At 44.3% G+C, this 21,253-nt stretch overlaps 1 protein-coding gene across 1 annotated transcript in view; it reads left to right on the top strand.

Moving 5' to 3' along the window:
• SLCO3A1 (solute carrier organic anion transporter family member 3A1) overlaps positions 1-21,253 on the top strand; it is a 205,975-nt gene that overhangs the window by 25,646 nt on the left and 159,076 nt on the right. Inside the window, 2 exon segments of the mRNA XM_030576690.1 lie at positions 6,536-6,584; positions 6,587-7,000. Of these exon segments, the coding sequence (XP_030432550.1) occupies positions 6,536-6,584; positions 6,587-7,000 (463 nt within the window).

The following is a 21,253-nucleotide window of genomic DNA, read 5'->3' as shown; positions in this document are numbered from 1 at the left end:
CCAGGGGGCTTACCCTGGCAAGCCGCATGCCAAAGGTTGCCAACCCCTGGACTGGATTATCATAATGGCCCCCTCTGGCCTTAAAATAGTCCAGCTCTGTTGCTTGGAGGGGAACAGGGAGACCAGTACTCCTGAGGAAAGGAGTTCATTTCCTCCCCTCCCACTTCCAAATACATGTAAGGAAGACTATCCAACCTAGGGATTCTCCTGGGCTCAGTTCCCATTCTGTGGGCTTTGCTGGAGGAGAGGACAATATGTGTGCCAAAGAAGTAGTCTGAGGAGTATAAAATGGAAGCTGTGCGCCCTGGTATGGTTTTGTTGGCTCTTCAAGAAGTCTGAAGCTCTGTGGATCTGTAATGAGGGCTCTGGGAACCTGTTCTCTTTTGTTTCTCCTTTGGGGACATAGTTACCAGGCAATTATTTCACACCCTGTAGCACTGCAGACATGTCTCTTCAAGTCCAATCGTAGTTGAGATGATTTATTTTACATTAAAAGAGAAGCCTTTAAAGAAATGCCCTCCAGGCATAAAGCCGATGTGTTTTCTATATATAACCCTCTGTTACTAATACAATGAACTTCTCTTCAGACTTGCGGGGAAGGGGGAGGGAATATGACTTGATCACTAGAGATATGAATGATATGATACAGGCGAGTCTCATCTTACGTGCATTTAACATGCGCAAATTCAGCTTTGCGCAGTGGGCAAAAACAAAACAAAACAAAAAAGAGAGAAAAATAACAATTTAAATACTGTACCTGTAGTGCGGGTGATTCCGCCCATCCATTACACTCAGTGTAGTTTTGACTAGATGTGATTTTTTGCTTTATGCACTGACAGCGGAATGTAACCCGAGTGTAAAATGAGACTCGCCTGTACTCATTTTCATTGCATTGTAGAGCTGCGATTGGCAGGACCTGCGGACAGTAAACAAACTGGCCCGGCCCGCCAGGGGTTTCCCTACACAAGCGGTGGCCCAAGTTTGGGAAACACTGCTCTATCGTATTCCCCCCCGCCCTAAGTCTCCTCTTTTCCAAACTGAAAAGTCCTAGCCTCTTTAATCTCTCCTCGTATGAGACCCGTTCCAACCCCCTAATCATTTCAGTTGCCCTTCTCTGAACCTTTTCTAATTAAAGATTAGGAAGTGTGTAGGACATGAGGTAGCAGAAACAGAGATGTAGGTAGGGGTGGAGCTATCCAGACTTTTGAAGAATGCTTGTATCACCTAAATCCATGTGAATACATATATGTGGTGTGCATGATGCATAGAGATTAGAGCTAGCTGAAACTTTTTTTCCCAACTTTTTTTGAATGGAAAAACTGAAAATTCATTGCAACTTGTTACAGAAAAGTTTCATGGGTTCAGGATGGAATTTTGGGGGCTGCATTCACTCACCCACCCCCCCAAATAGCCACCTGTCTGGTAGTTATTGAGAAACCAGGCTTGAGATCCTTCCCAGACTCAAGTCTTTCTCTTTTTCTCATGTGTGTTTATAAAATTTTTGAATGATAATAGGAATTCTATTTCATGAAAAGTTGAGGTTTTGAAGTTTATTTTCCAGCCAGCGCTAGTAAGGATTAGACTGTGTGTTTAGTAACCAATATGATTGTATGTTTAGTGTTGCTCTTAACATGCCTATAGATTGAGATGGACATTTCTGTAACACTAAGCCAATAAGGATGGTGAGTAGTTGATTCCTAATACACTGGGAGGTAGGCTCATCCATAGGTAATATGAACAGTAACAAACAGTCCTCGTGTTATGTCTGGCAATGACATGGTCTCAGACACAACCCAAGCTGTTTATTCGAGTCACAAAGGAAACCTAATGCGTTTTGAGAGTGTTGTACTTAAGAAGCTGTATAAAAAGACATGGGATGGACAGAGATGGAAAAATGTTTCGAGTGTGCAAGAGGCTGTCCTGAACAGACGCTGATCTTGTAATCTCAGATAATGTCGCCGCTATGCTCACTGCAATATTGCAGGGGGCCTGAATATTTGTAGGTCATAGCCAATGTCAAAGCAAGAACTTGTGCTGCAGCTGCTTCTGCTGCTGCCATCCTGGATATCACATACTCATGTTTCTGTATCATCCGGTTAAAAATCAGCATGTCGACAGTCCCCTCTCCCAACCCCCCCCCCATCTCTTTCTTTCACTACTTCTCTTCTATGACTCTTTGGAAATGGTGAAGGGCACTTTGCTGGCACTGATGTCAGCTACTTTGCTTGCAGATGCCAGTTTCCCCTGGATGTTTGCAGCTAGTATGATGGGGTTGGCCCTTACCAGAGAAGTGCAGCCAATTTCCCCGTCCCTTTGCTTCCAAGGCCAGTTAGCTAAGGGCAGCGTTTATATTAACGGTGAGAACGTTAGTAGCCACTTTGGGCAGTACCACCCGCACCCAATATTGGACAGGGAGGGGCTCGGTGCCCAGCCGTGGAGAAGAGGGGGCTGCCTGGGAATGTGGCTGAGCCAAGCAAGGGAAGAGGGCAACTCCCATCTGCTTCTTGCAGAGGAGAGGGAATAGCATTTTCCCTGCAGACATTCCCCTCAGATATAACCCTTTGCTACACCCATCCAGTCTCCCATGTTCCACATCCTTGTGTCGCAAAGTAAGAGCCTGCTCTCCTTGTTCACGTGTAACTGGGCTTGTGATGGGGGCAGGGAGGATCCAGATGTGTATTTGACGGGACATGATTATTAGGTGGAACGTGAGAATTGTTGAGACTTAGGGCCACATCCACATGGGATGTTAGCTTTCAGGAAAGGAAAAGGCGAAACCAGCCACCCCCCACGTTTAGTGGCTGAAGAAGGAGAAATAAGAATCAGGATTCCTGGCTAGGGTGACCAGATAGCAAGTGTGAAAAAGTGGGACACTCTTTTTTGGGAGTGGGAGCATATAGTTGCGTATATTAGACAAAGCCCCTAATATCAGGATGGTCTCATTAATATTGGGAGGTCTGGTCACCCTACTCTTGGGTTCTATTCCTAGGGCTGCCATTGGCCTGCTCTGCATGTTACCTCAGCTGGAATTTTCACATCAACTGTTTAAAATCAGGCCAGACTTTGTGCAGTGCTGAGCTCCCCGCTGGGCATCTGACTTCAGGAGGACGTGACTCTCTGCATCTCTGAAAATCAGGCCACTTTTTAAAGTGCTTAAATATGCGTGGGTGGTAAGGGGCTAAATTTAGACAGCCAGGTTGGATCCTGTTGGGAGATACTGCAAAGGCACAAGGGATAGTTGGGGACCCTAGCTGCCTTTTGACTTTGCAAACTCTCCCTTTGACTTTAACCTTGTAACTCAAGTAACTTCATACTCATACTTGCCTCATTGATTAATTTGGCTTCCTGTGATTCAGTTTACACACATTAAGAATGTCACTTCTATTCGGATCTGCCCCACGGGGAGTAGAGATCCCCAGAAGAAAAAGCTCTAGGGAAGGTTTCCTGTATTACTGCAAAGAACATCTCTGGACAGACGAATATTGCTGATCCCAGAGGAAGGTAAAATCTCTATCCCAGTGTTTCCCAAACTTGGGACCCGCTTGTGTAGGGAAAGCTCCTGTCGGGCGGGACCCATTTGTTTTACCTGCCGCGTCAGCAGGTCCGGCCGATCGCGGCTCCCACTGCCACAGTTTCACTGCTCCAGCCAATGGGAGCTGCTGGAGCAGCACGGGGGACGTACTGGCCACTGCTTCCAGCAGCTCCCATTGGCCTGGAGTGGTGAACCGCAGCCAGTGAGAGCTGAATCGGCTGTGACCTGCAGATGCGGCAGGTAAACAAACTGGCCCGGTCCGACAGGGCTTTCCCTACTAAGTGACGTCCCAAGTTTGGGAATCACTGCTCTAGAGAGTGTCTTTTAAGGAGCAAGAAATGTATAAAGTGTACATAGGGGAATCATCACTACTGTGTGCCTCAGTTTCCCTACTTATAAGATGGAGATGCAGCCTAGGGGCCAAATGGGCAGATGTTACTGTGGCAAACTGTTTTGCACTCCTCAGATAAAGGTATAATGTGAAAGAGTTATAATTGTTCAAATTTCCTGAGCTGGTAGATGGAAAGGAAATGGGATAATGGACACGATGCCTCTTGCTGAGAATTGTTTATAAATCTTAAAGGACCTGCCCTTCCTCCCCTTTAAAATGGGTGTGATGGGTTGGGCCCCCCTTCTGGATGCTTTATCTTGAAGCATGGGACTTTTTTCCCCATGTTGTCTTGTATTCCATATGCAATATTATTAGTGGACCCCTTCAAATTCAGCCCCACCCAGTATCTCACCTGACCTCTTCCTGCTGCAGAATGTCTATGGAGAGCCGCCTATTGCTTATAGTCAGCATCTCATGGGAGTTGGCCCTTGGTCATGTGTTTGATTCTTAGGTATGTAATCATTAGAATTTGGCTGTAGGCTGCACCCTAGATTTGGGGTGCCTGGTTCTGGCAACCACCACTATCACTCCCAAGCATTTCCAGGATCATTTGTGCTGACTGCAGTGAGGATCTTGATAATGGCTGCTCTTAGAGGCCCCACGTAGCTGAGATTGGTCTCTCCCTATGCCAGGTGCATTTTGCTGACCTCCTGCAGATGAGTGACTATGGTGGTGTCCTCCTAACTGTGGTTCACTAGAGGGGCAGCCTATTATACTGATGCCTAAATGCAGCTCTTGATACATTAGAAAGGGGATGCCAAGTCACAAGCACCAAAAAAATAATGGTTTGGATTTGGGGGAGGACAGTTGCATCTGCAAAAATGATGACGTTGTTTTTCATGTTGCAGTCTTTGGATACTCGGGAAACAGAGGTCCTTCTGTTCACACAAGTAAAGTAACAGAAGTAGGCTATTCTGTTTGTCCATTTTATTGCAAAAAGGCATTTCTTTGGCATAACAGCATCCTGGTGTATCCTAATAGGGTCTAGCTGCCCTGAGAGGAGAGCTGCTGTCAGAATACTTTAAAGTTGGACAGAACATTTCCTGCTTTTTGAGGTATATCAGCAAAGATTCTGATCGCCTCCAGTGGGAGACTATTTTTATACTGTCCAGGGGCTGTCTTATATTATGAGATCGTTATCACTTTTTTTTATTTGAATCCTAACTGCATGTCTTAGGATGACCTTAAAAATATAATCTTCATCTCTGAAAAAAAAGACCTGTTTCCAAGATGGAATTGGGTTGCCTTTTTTTAAGGAGAAATGGCCATGAAAATAACAGTATTTGGATTTCTTCCATAAGGCGTGGCAGACAGCAGCTGTGGTACCCAGTGTTGCATCTTCTTGGCTCTCAACTTATGTTGCATAAAACCCACAAGTGTATTTCTTTGCGTTATGTAAATCTTAATTGGCCTCTCTCTTTTGAAATTGTCTTGTCTTGTCAGTAAGTGAAGCTCCCAGCCATTAATCAATCTGTAAAAGATTCTTTTAAAATGTTTGTTCGACTTAATTTTTATTTATTTTGCAAAGAAACTTTCTATCGGGGCTCAACTCCTCTACCTTGTGGCTGCTTCTTGAGTCAGTTATGTGACACGCTGCCGATGTGTGAGCCAAGTGTCAGTGTGTCAGCAGGCCATGAGTTCAGACAGAAAGGGATCGGGTGCCTACCTTGTCTGATGTGTGGCGTTCTTCAACTGCTCCATGGGAGAGTTGGGTTTCAGTGTTAAAACCACAATCTCAAAAGGGAAGGGGTGGAAGTTAGGCCAATGACAACAGGCAATTAAGTTTTGCAGTGTGCACAGTAGCGAGGAGCTCTCCGCACACACCAGCTCCTCCAAAACATATCTACTTCTGATGGGAACTCAAACTAGTACTGAGGAACATGTGTGAGTTGAGGGGTTCACCACTTGTGCTGCTCAGTGCTAAGGATGTGCTGGAATGATACCCATGCAGCCAATCAGATTCAAGCTTTGGGGTCAACGTTTGTAAAGTGCCTATGGCAGTTAGGAGCCTTTGGCTTTTAGGACTCCAAGCCTCTTTGTGAATGTGACTTAGGTGCCTAAGTCATGCAAGCATTTCTGAAATGTGCCCATTGTCTTACACCAAGGTCTAGAAGGCTTTATGGTTGCCTTGCCTAGTGCTGCCTATACAGCATCTGATACTAGCACCCTTGATCATGTCCCATAGCTCCTTGCTTCACAAGCAGGCAGTCGTTCCAAGGAACTACTTGTGGTGTAATGGCCTGATCCAAAGTCTACTGAAATCAATGGAAGACTCCTATTGACTTCCCAGGGCTCTGGATCAGGCCCAAACATACTAACAGCTGTGAGTTATCACGGTAAGATCAGCAAATGGAGTAAACAGAATACAGGCTATTAGCTAAGGTGGGCAGGGACGGTATCCCTAGCCTCTGTTTGCCAGAAGCTGGGAAGGGTGGACAGGGGATGGATCGCCTGTTCTGTTCATTCCCTCTGGGGCACCTGGCATTGGCCACTGTCAGAAGACAGGATACTGGGCTAGATGGATCTTTGGTCTGACCCAGTATGGTCGTTCTTATGTTATGTAAGTTATGTGCTCTTTAAGTAATTGTCTCTGGATTTCTCTCTCTTTGTAGGTGAGTGTTTTAACTACCTTGGAGCGGCGATTCAACCTGCAGAGCGCTGATGTGGGGTGATAGCCAGCAGCTTTGAGATTGGGAACCTGGCCCTCATTCTCTTTGTGAGCTACTTTGGAGCCCGGGGGCATAGGCCACGTTTGATAGGATGCGGAGGAATAGTCATGGCTCTGGGCGCCCTCCTTTCGGCGTTGCCTGAATTTCTGACCCATCAGTATGAATATGAATCTGGGGAAATACGCTGGGGGGCTGAAGGGAGGGATGTGTGTGCTGCCAACGGGTCCACCAGCAACGAGGGACCAGACCCGGATCTTATCTGCAGGAATAGGACTACCACCAACATGATGTACTTGCTTCTCATTGGAGCGCAAGTGCTCCTAGGCATTGGTGCTACCCCTGTACAGCCACTAGGAGTTTCCTACATCGATGACCACGTGAGACGGAAAGATTCCTCCCTATATATAGGTAAGACTTTGAAGTTTGTTTGAATGCAGTTGAGGTGTTCCTGCTATTGCAACTCATTCTGTTGTCTGGTTTATCCAGCATCAATAGAAAGGATGAATTTGGGGTTCTTCTCTGTGCTTCTACGTCTGTGAAGATACCTTGGCTTTGATCTACCAAGAACTAAGTACTACAAGAAACATCTCTCTGCCACTGATCACCATTGTGCCCTCCCTGCCCCTCTTCCACTTAAAATACCATGGCAGAGAAATGCAGGAGTTTTCACTCTTAGTAGAGAAAGCTGGTGATATGTTGTCATCCTTTGGGCTGGCAGCCATAATGAGGCAGTGGATGATTAGGAAAGATGTTCTCTTTTCACAGCACTTTCCCATGTCTCTTAAACTCTAATGATATTGGTCACTTGTGGTTGAGCTTTAGCTACAGAACATCAAAATAGCTTATAAAACAATAATTAACCACGTATCCAGTGTACTCTAGCTGCCTCCATAGTGTTAGTTGACATGTCTAATAATTACTGTATGAAGGCACTGGATCTGAGGAGCATTCCTCCTTGCAAGTTTTCAAATAATTCCTTAGAAAAGCTATTCTGAGCGTGCACACACAAACGCCCCCCACACAAAGAAAGTTCTCTTTGTAGAGCAGGTGCTCCTACTCAGCATCTTGTGGAAAGCCCCCCAGAAAATGTTAGTTAGAGGGGAGCAGGATGGCAAAGCTGGTAAGGCTATTGTGATATATGGGGAGTTAGGCATCTAAATCCCAATGGTGGTGATCATGCTGCAAAATTACTCAGTCCATCTCAGGCAGCTTGGGGTTAGTTGCATGGTGTTAGAGGATGGGGTTAAGGGGTAACGCTGGGTTTTGGTTATCAACTGAAATATCCTAGCCTTAGGGTAAAGAGCTCATGGGTTTCTGTGAGGAACCCCGCACTGACCGTGCTTCAGAAAACTTTGTGAGTGAAGTTGGCCTCTGAAAGCCTCTAGACTCTGTGTCCATCTGTTATCTATACAATATCTGCTCCATTTCCATAGGACTCAGTAGTAGCTAGGCACCAATTCTGCTGGCTCCAGTTCAGCAAAGCACTGAGGCATGTGCTTATCTAATTTGCCTGCCTTCCTGTGTTTCTCTTGTATCTCTCAGCAGGGTATTTAATAGCTACAGAAACTTCAACCCCGACCTACTCTGACTGGAAGCCAAAAGGCAATTTCATCAACAAACCACCTTGCTATGACCTCTCTGGTTGAGTTACCAAATACACCTGCTGGAATGGCCACTTGTGTAACACTGCTCAGCTTCTGTTGCCTTTCTGAATATGTCCCATGATATCAAACTTAGTGAAACAGTGGGGATACCCTATTGGATAGGTTATCTAAAGAGTGTAGCTGTCCTAGTCCTCTCCTAGATTAACGCCTCTTGCATCTACTTAAGAAGGTTCTAGCATGTGCGTGGCACAGCCCATTCATTCCTTAAGTGGTCACAAAATCATTATTTCAACATTTAGCTCTGCAGGCTGGAATTTTGTGCTCTGAGCATTTTACTTGAATTTTGTGTGAGGATTCCACTGTACGAAGAGGACTGGAAATATATCACTTTGTGTGTAAAATACAGGATAACAAATGGCCTCAAGGTAAACACAAAGCCAAATTCACTGGAGCAACTCTGTCAATGCCACAAACCGTGAGTTTAAATTAAGTCTTATAATGATTTCAGAGTCATTGATCATAAAGAAATATCTTGAAAAATTTACAATTTGCGTCCGTCAGTGGAGTAAATACATTGGCAAGATAGATATGACAGCTCTGAGATCGAGACTCCGGAGGGGTATGTGCGCAGGGTGGTAAGGAGCAGGGGCCATCAGGAATTTTGTTGGAGGCATTAAACTTGCTGCATTAACATAACCTTTAAAGAGTTGATGGTTTAACTGATGCTGGGAAAATACTTCCAAACCAAAATCCACTCAACAATCATTTGAATTTCCTCAGAAAACTTGCTTCCCAACTGTTTTGGTTTCACTTTTTTGCAAATAGTGTTTTTTTTGTTAAAATGTCACAAATGTCCATGAAAACTCATTCCTAGCAGTTCAAAATGTGGCTATTTGTGCTAGAAGTGTGTGTGCACTCATCCACTCGGGGACCAGCAGTATCCATGAGTAATTTCTGACCCATCCCACCCACAATTTAGTTGACTATTTCAGTGATGTCGAATGATAGAATTTTCAGTGACCTTGGCAAAAAGAAGCATATCAGCTCTGAGCAAAGCTAGTTAAGTGTCATGACTGGTTCATTCTCCACTGTGTTATACACCCTCAGTTATTCCCTGGGCAGTATTTTATACCAACCACCTTCTCCTATGATAAAGTGTTCACTCTGCAGGGCAGTGGTCCCCAACATGGTGCCTGCTGGGGCATTTGTGTGCCCGCCTAGTGTCCAGCAGGGGAGAGAAGCCACGGCCCCACTCCTGACGAGGACAGAGAACTCAGGCTGCGGGTGTGGTGTTCTCTGTTCCCAGCAGGCACAGGGCCCACCTAGTGCCCAGCAGGGGAGAGAAGCCGTGGCCCTGCGCCTGCTGGGGGCAGAGAAATCTGGGACTGCGGGCGCCGGTGTTCTTGATCCCAGGCAGGCATGGGGCCCGCCTAGTGCCCAGCATGGGAGAGAAGCCAGGGCCCCATGCCTGCTGGGGACAGAGTACTCCAGGGCTGCGGATACCGGTGTTCTCTGTCCTCGCAGCTTCTCTCCGGCTTCTCTCTGGATTCATATATTATGTAATATTAAATATGTTTTTCATATTATTTAATATACAAATACAAAATAAGCCTTGAAAAATTGTTGGTGCTCACCACACTCTTCTGAAAACATGAATGTGCTACTGGCCACAAAAAGGTTGGGGACCACTGCTGTAGAGGCTGTGCTGTATGCATCCAGGATAACAGGTTTCTGGGATGAGTTCTATAATTTTAAATCAAGAGTAAAGTGAGCACAGATTACTGCCTTAGGAGAGAAACTAATTAATACTGGTAGTCCAGACAGTCATCTTGTCACATTAGACAGCTGCAAAGAAATGATCATTTTTTGCCAAACTATGCAACTTTTGCCATATGGTTCACTTCAGTAATGTGCATATTGTGTCCGGACTATGATTGAGCTAGGCAAGGCATTTATTTGACTCCTAGGTATTAGTTAATATCTGCTCACCCCTGACTTGACCAGAAAGGACAAGAATTCCTTCAAGAGTGCTCATATCTGGATGGAACTGTCCTAGTGTACTGTGTCCATTTCTTTTTATTCATATTGCACAAGAGTGAGACTTTCTGGCAAGTAACTGTAGAAGGTGTCTAATACCACCTATCTAGTGAGAAACTGACATTTGGGAAACGCTTGTGTTGGGGAAACTCCTCCATAATATGGGGTGTGGTGGGAGGGGGAAAGTGGAGCATGGATTTGAAAAGTATTGTGAAACCTGATAGAATTAAGGGAAGGATTAAAAAAAATTAGGACTGCAACTGTGTGGGCCTCAGGTTTGGAAATTTGTTACTACATAATATAGATATTGCAGTTGATGGGCCATCCATTCGTGGTGTAACTCCACTGAAGGTGATGGAGGAAAGGATGAAGTTCGACCATTCTGTCTAGGCCCAAAACCTGCAAAGATTTATGCATATGCTTAACTGTGCACTCTCTGTGAATAATCCCACTGGATCTAAAATGCAAATACTTTACAAACTTAGTGTATTATAGTCCCACAAAATGTAGATATGTCATTCCATGCGCACATGCTATATGAAGTTATGTTTAATTAGCTACCCTTACCACAGCTGCATGTACAATTGTAAAAAGTGTGTTTGCTAGTTAGGGCCCTGATCCAGCAGTTGGATCCATGCAGGCGGATCCATGCAGGCAGATCCTTGTGCCTGTGCTCATCATCATGGACTTCAGTGGGATTCCACTAGGGTCCCATTACAGGTTTGAGTGCAAATTCATGCATGCACAATTTCATCCTTGGATTTCATCCTCGCAAAGAGCAAGGGGCAATATGCTAATGAAAGGATATCTCATCGCTCCTGTTATGTTGTATTTCAAATTTCTAGAGACAGTAGCAGTGCTTTGGGTTTATGATGCATGCAATAAATATGTTGCTTCCAATCGCAAACAGACTGTTGCTGTAGTAACCAGCCCTAGGAAAATGAGGAGGAGGAACTTTGTGGTGACTGAAGGAATATCAAATCAGCGAGCCCCACTCTATACAAGGATTCTTAAAAGAAAAGACAGTTTTGCCTTAACATAGACAAGACTCTGCTGTCTTTTGGTCTCTGTTCCTACTAATGACAGGGTACACATTTTTTCATTTCATCAACCAAGAGTTCATGTAGCTCAAAGGTCATGACAATAGCAAAAGGAGCCAAAGAGATTTTAAAAAAACCCAAAACCCATTAGATCAGTGGTTCCCAAACTTGTTCCGCTGCTTGTGCTGGGAAACTCCCTGGCAGGCCGGGCTGGTTTGTTTACCTGCCACATCCGCAGGTCCGGCCGATCGCAGCTCCCGCTGGCCGCAGTTCACTGCTCCAGGCCAATGGGAGCTGCTGGAAGCAGCGGCAAGTACGTCCCTGGGCCCACCAGGGGCTTTCCCTGCACAAGTGGCAGAACAAGTTTGGGAACCACTGTGTTAGATCATTGAAGTTGTGAAAGGCATTTGATTAGTGCTTGTTTATTTACTTTTTTTTTTTCCTTATCCAACATCATATTGTTTCATCTCTTTAAAACAAATCTGATTTCATCTCAAAAGATTCCAAGCCAAGGAGTAGTTCCAAAGCAGCTTACCACATATGTTTCTCCGTAGCCATCGTAAAGAAACAATTTTGGATGGGGAATTCCCCCCAGGGGAACCTGCGCAGCTCGTTCCTCTATCTTCACTGACAGTGAAGCTTCCCTCATGATATCCATATTTTCTAAACAGTAAATTATGTTTATAAAATAAATGCTAACTTCTAAATAATGACATTGTCTCCCATTACCCCTGCTAACAACCTTTATTATGAGGAATTCTGTGTTTATACTGTTCAGCTGCCCGTAGGTCTGATCTTCACTACTGAAGCCAATGGGGATTTTGTTACTAGAAGAATTGGATGCCATGTGGGACGTATAGTGCAGTTGGGGAAAACATATTTCTGTAAGTCCCTGTTTACCATTTTAAACTTGCTGCCTTCTGGAGGAGTGTTTTGTAGTCATAAAACATCCAGCAGTTTAGACATTAACTTGTATATCTTGGCAAAATGCCATCTTAAAGTAAAATAAGCCATCTCCCTAAATTCCTTCTATGTGTCAGTGGATTAAGGCATTTTCCTTCACTTCCTGCCCTTAACTGTTGCATAAAGTTGCCACTAAAGGCTGCCCCATTTCAACCCAGTAATTGTTGCCTTTTGGAGCTGAGTGAATGACCTTTGTATAGTCAGTGTCTGACTTGGCATAATTAGAGACGAAAGAGGCTCCATGCATTCAGGAGATTATTACTATCTAAATTATTCTGTTGATATAGAAAATTAAAAAAGAATACATAAGATTGCACTGGCTTTACATTTCTATTAAATGAGAGAGGGCCCCAAAATTTGTCCTTCCCCAAGATTGGTTTCTTTATTGACACAGCCTCTGAATTCAGGATTCCCATCACTTTAAATCTCCCATAGGCTCGCAAGAATTGATCCCATCTGGAAGATGGAGGAATTGCATTAGGGAACTTCCAGAATGCTGCAAAGCAGCTCTAAGCCAGGAAGAGTAGCACGGGAAGCAGGCATACTCCTGTAATGCTGCAGGGAAAGTAGGGAATGAGAGGAGGGAGAAAATAGAATCATAGAAGATTAGGGTTGGAAGGGACCTCTGAAGGTCATCTAGTCCAACCCCCTGCTCAAAGCAGGGCCAGTCCCCAGACAGATTTTTACCCCAGTTCCCTAAATGGCCCACTCATGGATTGAACTCTCAACCCTGGATTTAGCAGGCCAGTGCTCAAACCACTGAGGTCCAATTAGGCTCTCCTAGTTCCGTCTTCCAAACTCCATGTCTTTGCACCATATGTAGTCACTGACACCTAGGCAAGGTAAATTGCTATCACTGGTGTGGGAATGGAGAATTGATTTCAATATTATCTCCATTCACTTTGCACAGGACTTGATGAGGCAGGAGGGAATTGGGCCCTTTATTTTCAGTATGCACATTCATTCCTGGAGTTAGAGCATCTTTTTGTTTTTCTTTTCCACGTGAATGTGTGAAACTTTTTTTTTCAATTCCCAAAAAGTGCTGATATTCACCTCTCGTGAGCTCTTGTTTAATTTAAGCACCAGCTCAAGTCTGCTGAGCTACAATACGGTAGCTTGAATCCTGAAGTCTTCAGTGATAAATACCAATTTAAAACCCACTCAAATTAGTTAGTGTCAGTCAAAAAGACAGCAACCATTGTGCTTGGGAGAAGCAGAAGTATTTTCTTTATTGACAGGTATTAAACCTGAACATCAGTTACTGTGGCAATGGGTTAATAGCCAGTTCAAAGCATAGGATGCTGAATATAGAAGGGCATCAGATTTTGTGTTCTGGCTACCACTGCTTTGTATTACAACACAAAACATTGACACGTTTTTATTTTAGAGGTCACTTTAGCAAGCTAAACAATTACTGTGAACCTCAAGACCATATATTTTATATGTTCATTATGGCTGGGCTGGTCAAAACATGTCTGTCCCTTTTTTGATGGAAAATCTGATTTTAAATTAAATATATTTTTGTGAAACTGAGCACTCGAATAAGGGCCAGATTTGTCAAATGAGCTCATCACATCAGTTGAGGTCCTTGAAAATCTGGCCATACATTTTGCAGTATTTGCTACTGGGTAAACCCAGTACTTCTGAAAAGCCTGGCCCTTATTTAGGTAAATAGAAGCTGAACACTTGAAATTCTGCCCAGAAGCTCCATTGGAAATTGGTTCCCATGTTTCCTTATGTAATACATTAATCAAAATATAGTATCTTGTTAAAACTGTAGATGGGTGGGGCCCCTGAACATATGCAAGAAATGCTGCCAAATTCTGTTTTTCTTGCTTTCTGCAGTATATGCGTATGACTTTTTTTCCCCTTCTGCAAGCAAATTTACTCAGATTTCCATGAGAACCCAAGTAGTTTGTTGGTGCTACTGACAAGTTTGAAAGAAAACTTAATATCTCACCCAGTCTTGTCCATCTTTCTGAATTTCCCTTCATTTTCCTGAAATGGATGTTTGTTTAGGATCTGCACTGTAAAACAAAAAAAAAATTGCCTTTGGAATGACGTTTGACCATATCACTTTTCTCTTTTGAATCCCTCTGCTGGCACCCATTGCTATCACATTGAATGAGTGGTATAGCTAGGACAGAAAAACTGTGTGGGCCCTGACTGTCGGGTAGGTGGGCAATGACAAAGGGGCTGTCTCCCCCCACAGAGGGGAAGTATGGTTTTGTGGGGCCGTTGGGCCAGGACAAGTGGGGGTCCCTCCCCACTCCTTCCCCCCTGCTGTCCTCCCTCCAACCCATACTCCTGCCGGGGAAATGGGCTCGGGACATGAGGGACTTACTCTGTCCCCCACTCGGTGCTCCTGCTGGGGAGCAGGGTCCAGGCGTGGGGGCTTAACCCGTTCTACCCACCTGCCCAGTGCTCCTGCCAGAGAGCGAGGTGGGGGTGCGATTTGGGTGGGCCAGGATGCCTCTGCATTGAATTTAAGCTCCTTGCCACCATGAAAACTCTGCCCCTCCCTTGCTGAATCTTCTAATTGCTCCCAGCCCCCTCCATCTTACCAATGTTCTCCTCACCCCCAACCCAACCACATGTCAATCCCACACAATCACATCAGTACCTTCTCTCCTGTGGTCCTTTTATGCTTGGTCCCACTTCCCTGAGCTCATCCACAAGGCCTCTGCCTCGTCCATATTTAAGACCCTCTAAAAGTCCACTTCCGTCATGCCATCTACAGTGACTCTAGTTGGCACCCTGTTCCCTCCCCTTAATCTCTATCTGATTGTCTCTCAGACAGTATGATCTCCTCAGGGTAGGGAACCAGTGATGTATCGGTAAAAAATGAAGCGCGTAAATTCGCCTTTCTGATGTTCCAGGGCAGTGGCCTGGTAGACACTGAGGATGCCCTTATTTTGAATTAGGTTTAGTGTAGTATGACATTAGGGACCGAAAATGCCATTAAAATGCAGTTTTGGGTGAGCATAACTAACTAGTAGATAATATGCATGGTAGTTGTGATGTTCATACAGCCAGGATTTACTTGTCACAGGAGCATAGGAATGAATAAATGCTTTATCCCTTAAATGAGAAGTGGTTAAACTCCAGATTCTCCAACTGAGATGTTTTCCCTTGACTACACTACTGTAGGGACCATCCTTTCTGAATAGCTGGAAAGCATTCTATATGTTGTGAGCCATAAACATATAATAGGTTTGCTTATTCCAGCTCTGTCACTCACATTCACACACACTCTGGGCACAGGCATTGAATTCCCTACGAGTATGTACAGTTTTAAAGGTATGTAATGTTTTTAGCCTTAAGGATTTGACGGTATTCTGTAATCATACTGCTGTGCTAGCAAATAAACTCCTTTTCTGGCTGGTGATTAGAGGGAAACTTTTCTTTCTGCTACATACTCCCCATGGGACATATATTGAGAAGGGACAATGTATTAATGCCAAATGAAAAGGAGAGCCATCCCCCGCTAGAATGCCATGACATCTTTTCATCATTAAAAGGTGTTCTCACATCAGATTCATTTCTCTTCCCCCACCCACAAACGGATTCTGATCAGACTAAATTGCAAAGCTCCATAGGGATATCCCTGCACTGTCATAGGCCATTGATCCATTGATAACCTTTAAAATAAATTATTGCACTTTGGAGGAATTCATGCTGATCTCATTTGCTGTATTTGAGTGGGGCTGGGTTGGTTACATGTGCCCCTTTTTACAGCATGATGCAGGTAGTTAAAATTAAATGGAAACATAAGCAAGCATGTAGCCTGTTTTAGAGAGCCAACAATAGTCAATTAATGGAAATAACCTGACACACTGCAGGCAGGTGAATTGAGAATGGAGGCTGTTAAATGGATGTACTTATTCAATTAAAAAAATATACAGTCACAACGGCTGTGAGCTCCATTATTTTGCATCAATTGCTTGAGTTCCCTTAGCCCTCTGCTAATAGCTTTCTGTGTCATGAACTGAAAAAATGAAGTGTGCATCCAGACAGCCACAATTCATTTTGTGTTTGGTGAGTAGGTGATGCTGGGGGTTGTTTGCATGTTACTTTGGAGTTCTTAAGCATTCCGCAGTTGCTTCTGATTTTGTGCCAGGCTGTAGTACAGTCTTACTTTGAGTGTACGTGTGTGGATTTTTATGCCGTGTTTAAATTGGTTGTCAGTGGGGAGAGTCTCATGAGATGTAACATCCCCATGGAGAGAGCTGCTCCGTGCTTAATTGGCAGGCACGCTAAGGAAAATACACACTGCCCCAGAACTCTCAGTGGTAAAGTTCCTAGAGACAATTAACAGAGGGGCTCTTCTTTGAAGTTAAGTTGGTTCTGAATGCTCTATTAGTCATCAGAGAGACAAGGTGGGTGAGGTAATATCTTTTATTGGACCAGCTTCTGTTGGTGAGAGATGCAAGCTTTCGAGCCACACAGAGCTCTTCTTCAGGTTTGGGACAGGAACTCCGAGTGTCACAGCAATAAAGTCAGGTGGAACAGATTGTTTAGCATGAGTAGTTGGCACATATTGTAAGGGACCATGTGCTAACTACTTCTGCTAAAATATCTCTTCTACCTTGCATTTTTTGGTGACACTCGGAGTTCCTTTCCCAGGGTTAAAGAAGAGCTCTGTGTGGCTCGAAAGCTTGTGTCTCTCACCAACAGAAGCTGGTCCAATAAAAGATTTTACCTCACCCACTTTTTCTCTCTAATATCCTGGGGCTGACCCAGCTACAATTAGGTTTTTTGTCTTCCTCTGCAGTATGGGGCACGGGTGACTTTCAGGTTTAAACTAGAGTAAATGGTGGATTCTCTGTAAGTTGAAGTCTTTAAATCATGATTCGAGGACTTCATTAACTCAGCCAGAGGTTAGGGGGTCTATTACAGGAGTGGGTGGGCGAGGTTCTGTGGCCTGCAGTGTGCAGGAGGTCAGATTAGATCAGTGGTTCTCAAACTTTTGTACTGGTGACCCCTTTCACATAGTAAACCGCTGAATGCGACCACCCCCTTATCAATTAAAACGTATTTACCACCATTATAAATACTGGACGCCAAGCCAGGTCTGGGGTTGAGGCTGACAGCTCGCAACCCCCCATGTAATAACCTCGTGACCCCCTGAGGGATCCTGACCCCCAGTTTGAGAACCCCTGGACTAGATCATCATGATGATCCCTTCTGACCTTAAAGTCTGAGTCTATACAGCATGCTGTTAATCATCAAGCAGATACCACATAGGCAATAGCAGTGGGACTTCTCCCATAATGGTACCCTGGAGGGCTGATTTAGATGTAAATTTGCTGTGTTCTATAATTCAACTCTTTTCCTTTTGTCATGGCAATTGTACTGAGACCCCTGAACTTATTTAACAAAAACCACATTTCAGGTGATAAACTTCCAGGGGCCAATTCTGCCTCTGCAGTGCTACCAGAGTGGTGTCCTGTAGCCATAAAGGCACTGGAATTCACTGGAGAAGACCTCCTCCAGTGAAAGAGCACAAAGCCCCTGATGAAGGGAGTAGGCCAGAATGAGAGGGGGCTTGTCAGGCACGTGTTAGGGGCAGTACTGCTGTAAATTATGCTGAGGATACATTGGTCCCTATCTGGCCCAGGATCTGGGCAAATATAAAGGAAGCTTAAGGCCATATTTTGCCCTCTGGGCTTCACCGGCTGTGTTGTTCCTCAGTCGACACTGAGTAGGGTCCTCAATTTGAACTGATGACCTAGAGGGGAGAGCCTCCCTAGCCTAGCATGAAGCCTCTGATGTGAGTCCTCCAAACAATAGCAGCAAATATAGAATTTGGTGTGGAAGATATCTTAATACTTGTCAGAAAAGATTATTTCACTTGTCCTCAGCCAAATGAGCAAAAGAGGGTTTTCAGAAATGTCTCCTCTCTGTCTTTGTAACCTTACAATGAGTGATGAGCAGTGAACAAAGTATCAGGGGCAGTAGTGTTAAAAGAGATTCACTGCCTTAACAATTGTGAAATAGTTACCACTCTTATTATATATCCTGGCACACTCATGCACGACCAGGGCGGATATCTTACTGCTACCAGAGCTTAGCAGAATGTGTACTGATGCACAGACGTGTGTGTCCCTTTGTACCTGTCCTGCCATGTCTCTTGACTGTACCTAGTTGTGAGTGACCGCATTCATGTGCACAAGTGTGGGTTGCATCATCCCAAACATCTTTGCTTCTGGCTCCCTGTTTATTTCTGTAGGGCAAGGTGTTTGAACTAAGCAAAACTGAAACTCACTCAGTGCAAGAACCTTGGTTTATTTTATGCTTCCTGCTGTGCAGTGCACATTTATGTATGCACCACACACACACAAAGGCCAGGGTCACATACTGAGGTCTGAGAGACTTTTAAGAGATGCCCTCCGGGCTTAATTTCAGGATCCTGTGATGTCCTTATGAGAATGAAGTCCACTTGCTCTTGTAGCTGGGTGGCATGTTAGCCCAATTTTCATCACTTGTCCAGGGGGTTCCCTACAATTCCTTATCTTTGGCCCACTGTGCTCACACATTCTTCAGATGCCAGAAGTGAAATATGCCTAACCTTCTCCAAGTTGTTTTTTGGAAAGCCCTGAATAGTACAGTAGGATAAACATAAATGTCAGGGTGTGTTCTCTTGACATATGAGGGTAGGAAGCCCTTGCATAGTTACCATTAAGCTAAATTTTTATCTTGGGGCTTTCCTGTACATTGGTTTTTCAGTGTAGGTCACTCACTGATCTAGCGGCTGGCTTGCAGCAGAGCTGTTAGGAATCGTATGTATGGGGTGGGGAAAGAGAGTGAGCTTTTCACACAAACCTTAGAAGGGGAATTAAGGATTGATGACGGATCAAACAATAGAGGAGATTTCCCCATGGCCTTCAACTCTGCAAGCATAAGTGGTATCAGACATCCAAGGGGCTGGCTAATCAATGCGGTGGGTTTGATACGTGCATCCAGTGAATGCCAGGGGAATGGACATGACATGAGGCAAAGGTGTTATAGGGCCCATCACAACATCTGGTATTCTTTTCATGAGATCAAGGGACCGAGCGATTACATGGCTGTTGAAACATCAGCATGATGCCATTAACAGCAAATGTATGGTCATTCCAGGTGGGACTAGGACAAGATAACTAGTCCAGTGAGGTTTTATTATTAGGGGGCACAGACAGCTGCAATTGACCACTAGATGGGACAGTCATGTGTGCATCGTAGATGGATAAGACCGATCAGTTTCTAGGAAGTATCCCTTATTTATGTTTTTAACCAAGAGAGACTGGTTAATGGGTGCAGTATGTGGTGTGGCTGCTTTCTAAAGAACTTTCCAGCTTCCCACTCTGACAGACTTTCCAGTACTGGGGTCCCAGCACTCGGGTTTATACCATCAAAAGCCTGCATAGACTCCTGTGAATCTGGCTCATGATGTTAGTGAGAGATCCTGCTCTATGTTGCCCCCAAGGTGTGTTAGTGCTAACAGACAAGTGATTTAGTATCTTTCAGAGCTGCCTAATCTACCAAATAAGACTGCTTGTCACACAAGGAATGTGCTGCATGTTCCTTTAAAAAAATAAAATAAAATAAAATAGTCAGTTTATCACAAATGACAAATCTAGGGAAGTGTTTGCTGGCTCAGGCTGAAAAACAAGGCAGGACAGATATGAAATCCACACCCCTTTTTTAAATTTTATAATTCTATCATTCAGCCTAGACTTCCTGCAGTCACTCAGATTTTCTGTCCTTTGGTTTTTTTTACAGATATTGGGAAGCACGAGGTGGTGGTGGTGGTAGGGGGGGAATTAATCAAAATGGCAACTCTACGACAGAGGTGAAAATTGATGAGATGCCTTTCATGTTACTGGTGCATCACCAAGGAGCTGGAACAATTTTTATAGTGGGGGTGCTGAGAGCCATTGAACCAGACTGTAAACCCTGTATCTAATGGGAACCACTTCAAGCTAAGGGGTGCAGCAGCACCCCTAGTTCCAGCACCTATGAGCACCATTTCAATTACCCATCTGTGTGGACAGAAAGGCAGATTCAATTGAAAGTGATTCTCCCAAAACAGGAAAGTGTGTGTGAATGAAAGAGAGATGCCCTAACAATACGAAGAGGAGGCTGATCACTGGGACAGAGATGTTGGGCTTGTGGCCTACATGCTAGGCCGGGCCTTGGGGTCTCTGACAGCTTTGCTACTGGCTTTCTGAATGGCTTTCCCCCCTCAGGAACTGGCCACTGATGTTCTAGCTCTTTGCTTGCTATGTTAATGGCACTGCAGTGCTTTACATCAGTTGCCAATTTCTTATTGCCAAGATACCACAGATCCTCTATCTGCAGTGCCAATTACTTACTTCAGTTTCCCTTAGGCCAAATTTGGATCTTCTTCCTCAGACCAAACCCTCCATTGACTAGAGTGCAGGTTTTGTCTGAGTGAAGACATCAAGATTTGGCCCTTTCTTAATCATCCAAGATTTGAGGATTTAAATGGCCTCCGTGGGTAGGTTGCAGCAGGGTCAGATTTCTCACTTGTTATAAAGTTTGACTCTGAGTATTTCATGTTAATTAAAGCCTACTCCAGGTTGAATCCTATCCTGGGAAGGGCAGGATCTAACCCTAAGGTATTCTGATCAAAGCAGCAGGGGAAATTCAACAAGAATGTTTTCTAGATAAGAAAGCAATGGGGGGGTGGCTTTCTTTTTCACTTGCTTAAATTAGTCATCCTAGTTCGTTTTTACATTTCTGACTTTGTGCGCATGGAAGGGATGGCTCTTATTAGAAATTAAAGGAAATAAAATAATTGACGGCTTTGCTGTGACAAATGTTGTTTGTAATTGCTGCACATACCAATTACCCCCCCAATCAAAGACCACCTGCATCTTATTAACAATCAGCTAATGACATATGGATCTCTCAATTCAATCAGACTGATCATCCAAAGAATAATATACTAGCTGGAGAAAGTTTGAGAGCTTCCAGTCTTTGGATCTGTCATGAGAGACTGATGCACTGTG

Source organism: Gopherus evgoodei, chromosome 10, assembly GCF_007399415.2.
Source record: "Gopherus evgoodei ecotype Sinaloan lineage chromosome 10, rGopEvg1_v1.p, whole genome shotgun sequence".
Classification (NCBI taxonomy): domain Eukaryota; kingdom Metazoa; phylum Chordata; order Testudines; family Testudinidae; genus Gopherus; species Gopherus evgoodei.
Note: the sequence above shows the minus strand (reverse complement) of the source record. Positions and strands in the feature narration are given on the sequence as shown.